Source organism: Lutra lutra, chromosome 17 (assembly GCF_902655055.1).
Source record: "Lutra lutra chromosome 17, mLutLut1.2, whole genome shotgun sequence".
NCBI classification, from domain to species: domain Eukaryota; kingdom Metazoa; phylum Chordata; class Mammalia; order Carnivora; family Mustelidae; genus Lutra; species Lutra lutra.
Genome location: NC_062294.1, coordinates 46,331,343 through 46,334,655, shown reverse-complemented (window position 1 = coordinate 46,334,655; position 3,313 = coordinate 46,331,343). Strand labels below are relative to the sequence as shown.

The 3,313-nt window shown below is 52.9% G+C and overlaps 1 protein-coding gene across 1 annotated transcript; it reads right to left on the bottom strand.

Moving 5' to 3' along the window:
* Positions 1–1,048: 1,048 nt before the first annotated feature.
* Positions 1,049–2,989, bottom strand: LOC125089646 (interferon lambda-1-like). Its single transcript, XM_047711994.1, has 5 exons — positions 2,819–2,989; positions 2,523–2,594; positions 1,429–1,572; positions 1,240–1,323; positions 1,049–1,147 (listed from the first exon to the last, which is right to left on the bottom strand). Exons 1-5 carry the CDS (start codon positions 2,987–2,989, stop codon positions 1,049–1,051), a joined length of 570 nt encoding a protein of 189 aa, XP_047567950.1.
* Positions 2,990–3,313: the final 324 nt, after the last annotated feature.

The window sequence follows — 3,313 nt, the reverse complement described above, 5'->3', positions numbered from 1 at the left end:
ACATTGAGCCTTGTCCAAATTTGTGACCCACAGAATCTATGAGTAGGATCAAATGGTTGTCATTTTACTCCATTAAGTTTGAGGTGGTTGGTTGTGACAGCCAGAGCTGTGGCTGCTACCTTGAGACCATGAGGTAGCCAGAGTAAGAATCAACCAACAGATGGGGCACCTGGGTGGCTCAGTGGGTTAAAGCCTCTGCCTTCGGCTCGGGTCATTATCTCAGGGTCCTGGGATCGAGCCCCGCATCAGGCTTTCCACTCAGCGGGGAGCCTGCTTCCCCCTCTCTCTCTCTGCCTGCCTTTCTGCTTACTTGTGGTCTCTGTCTGTCAAATAAGTAAATAAAATATCTTAAAAAAAAAAAAAAGAACCAACCAACAGAAATGGAAAGAATTTGGTTCTCAAAGACATTGCTGAATAATGAATTAACCTGTCCTAGACCAGCCCTGTGAGCTGACTTTTTGTTATGTGTGATAATAAACTCACTTTTGCTTTCCCCACTTGAGTTGAGTTTCTGATACTCATTACAGGATAAACCATCTTGATTAGACCTCTCTGTGTCCTAGGTACCCATGGAACAGAGAGATATCCAGTTCACAGACTGGGACAGACAGAGAGACATATAAACGTGTGTTACATGTTCACAGAACGGCGTACATGTGGGCGCGAACTTGCTATTAGGCACCTACAGTCAGACCCAGGTTCAGGCAGACACTCACTTAAATGCATACATGCACACGGTCGCGGAAATCAGGCACACACAAATATACACAGCCGGTTACACATTTTACCTCCACCTCCCAGACACCCACACTCAGTCGCAGACTCACAATCATACACATACCCAAGGACTCACTTATTACAGAAGGTTCCAATTCCTTCCTGTTTACTTGTGCATATTGTATAAAAGTAGAAAAACAAGCATTTCTTTTGGGTCAGCACTCCAGCTTCATAAATAAGGGGGGAGAGGAAATAACTTAAGGCAGGGCTGGGGCTTAGTGTATCAATTAAGGTCTGGGGTCCCACATGGGCTGGGGGCGGGTCTAAGTCCTCAGACACACAGGTCTCCACTGGCGACACATTCCAGGTCCTTTTTGAGGAGGCGGAAGAGGTTGAACAAGACAGAGGCCTCGAGGCAGCCTTGAGACTCCTGAGAAAGGGAGACATGTTTGCCATTTTCCAGGTGTCTGCCTCCTCCCTCACTCAGGGCCCGGGCATCCATCCCCCTCTTGAGTCATTCACCTTCTTTGAGGCCTCATGAAGCCGGTGCAGCCAGTGGTGGAGGCGGCCTCGGGGCTGAGGGCCTACTATGGGCTGAGCCTTGACCTGTGGGCAGAGGAGGGTGGTGTATGAGGTGGGGCCTAGGGCAGAGGGGTGATGTCCCCTATGCCCAGACCCCACAGAGAGGACCCAGGTGCCCCGAGCACTCACACAGTCCTGGAGCTCAGAGTGGATGTGGCGCAGAGTGTGAAGGGGCTGGTCCAGGATGCCCCCCTGGGACCTATCAGCCATGGTCTCCAGGACCTTTAGGGTCAAGGTCAGCTCAGCCTCCAAGGCCACGGGGCGCTCCCACACCTGAGGAGAGGTGAGAAAGAACAGACAAGGTGGAAAGGTGAGGAAGTGGAGGCAAGAAGACCCAGTTACGTGGGGGCAGGTGAGGAGTGCAGGGAAAGGGGGCAGGTGATAGGTGACAGAGGATGAGGACAGGCGATGGGTCAGGTAAGAGGGAGGCAGGAGAAGGGAACACATGCGGAAGGATGCAGATGAAGGATAGAGGTGAGTCAGAAACCTAAGGGAAGATACAGGAGAAAGAGTGAAGTGGTACGAGTGAAATGTGGCTCATGGGGGTCACAGAAATGAGAGACTGGAAGGGGATGGGTGAACAGAGACAGGTTAGGGAAGCAAGGGGAGGGGGTGCCGGCTGCACAGGTGACCAAGGTGAAGGAAGGAGGCGCAGACTCTGGGAAAGGGCAGTGGAAGAAAGATGATGGGGGACACAAAGGAGAATCAGTGGTGGGGAGGACAGGTGAGAGGGACAGAGGGAATCAGCACTGAGACTAGCCAGTGACAAGCTGGCCAGGGCAAGGGGCTTGGGTGGAAGATAGAACCCGGAGAGAGAAGAAGGGAGAAATGAGAAGGAATTAGGTAAGAGTGATGGGGACAGGTGAAAGAGATAGGGATGTGGGGAGAGGCAAAGAGGTGATAGAAAGGGACCTAAGGGTCTACGGCCATACCACCCTGAATGCACCCGATCTTGTCTGATCTCGGAAGCTAAGCAGGGTCAGGCCTGGTTAGTACTTGGATGGGAAAGGGACCCAAAGGAGGGATAGGGTCAAGGTAGCAGTTGAGGAAGGACAGGGATGGGGGGTGGGGGTGAGGCAGGGCTGTGGGGGTGGGTGGCACAGGACAGGCGAGGGGAGACCAGACAGAGGGGAGGACAGGTGAGATAAAGGAGGAAAGGGGCCACTTAAAGACTGAGGGAGAGGGGCCAGGTGAGGGCAAGTATGGCCTCACTTCCAACTCACCTGCAGCTGTCTCAGGTCCCGGTTTCTAGGGAAGAGGCGGGAGATGCAACTCCAGTTTTTTAGTGAATTTTCCTAGAGAGTAAGAGCAGAGGTTTAGCCCACAGTAGGAAGGCTGGAGGCTAGCTCATAGCAACAAGGATGGAGGCTGACCTCAAAGGAGAGCTTGAGTTTAATCCACAGCAGAAAGGACAGAGGCCAGCCCATTGCAGGAGGATAGAGGTTAGCCCACTGTAGCCAGGTGGCACCTGGGCCAAAGCAGGAGGAGTAGAGGTTAATCCACAATCATAGGGACTCACCAAGGAATCCTTGGCCATCTTGAAGGCTTCCAGCTCCCGTGGTGACAGAGATTTGAACCTGCCGATGTCACAGCCCTTCCAGGTTGTGGCGGGCTTAGAAGTGGGGACCGGGCCAGCTGTGGCCATGCTTAGCCCTGCAGTTACCAGCAGCAGGACCCACGCCATGGCCATGATCATATCGCAACTGCTTCCCTGGCTGCATGGCTCCGTTTTTTAGGCAGGCTAAGTGAGCAGTCCTGGCTGATGTGTGTAAAGGGAAAAGGCAAATGGAAATTGTGATTTTCACAATGACTTGAAAGGCGGGAGTGGGTGGGACCAGGTAAGGAGTCAGGTGTGCTGCTTTCTGACAGCTCATGGGAGGAGAATGAAGCACAAAAAAGTCAGCTTCAGGAGAAAGGGAGCAGGGGGTAACAGTCTTTTCTGGAAGCCGCAAGGTGAGCTCACAGCTGTGGGTGGAGCCAGATGAGCCCAGAACGGAAGGAAAGAGAAACTGAA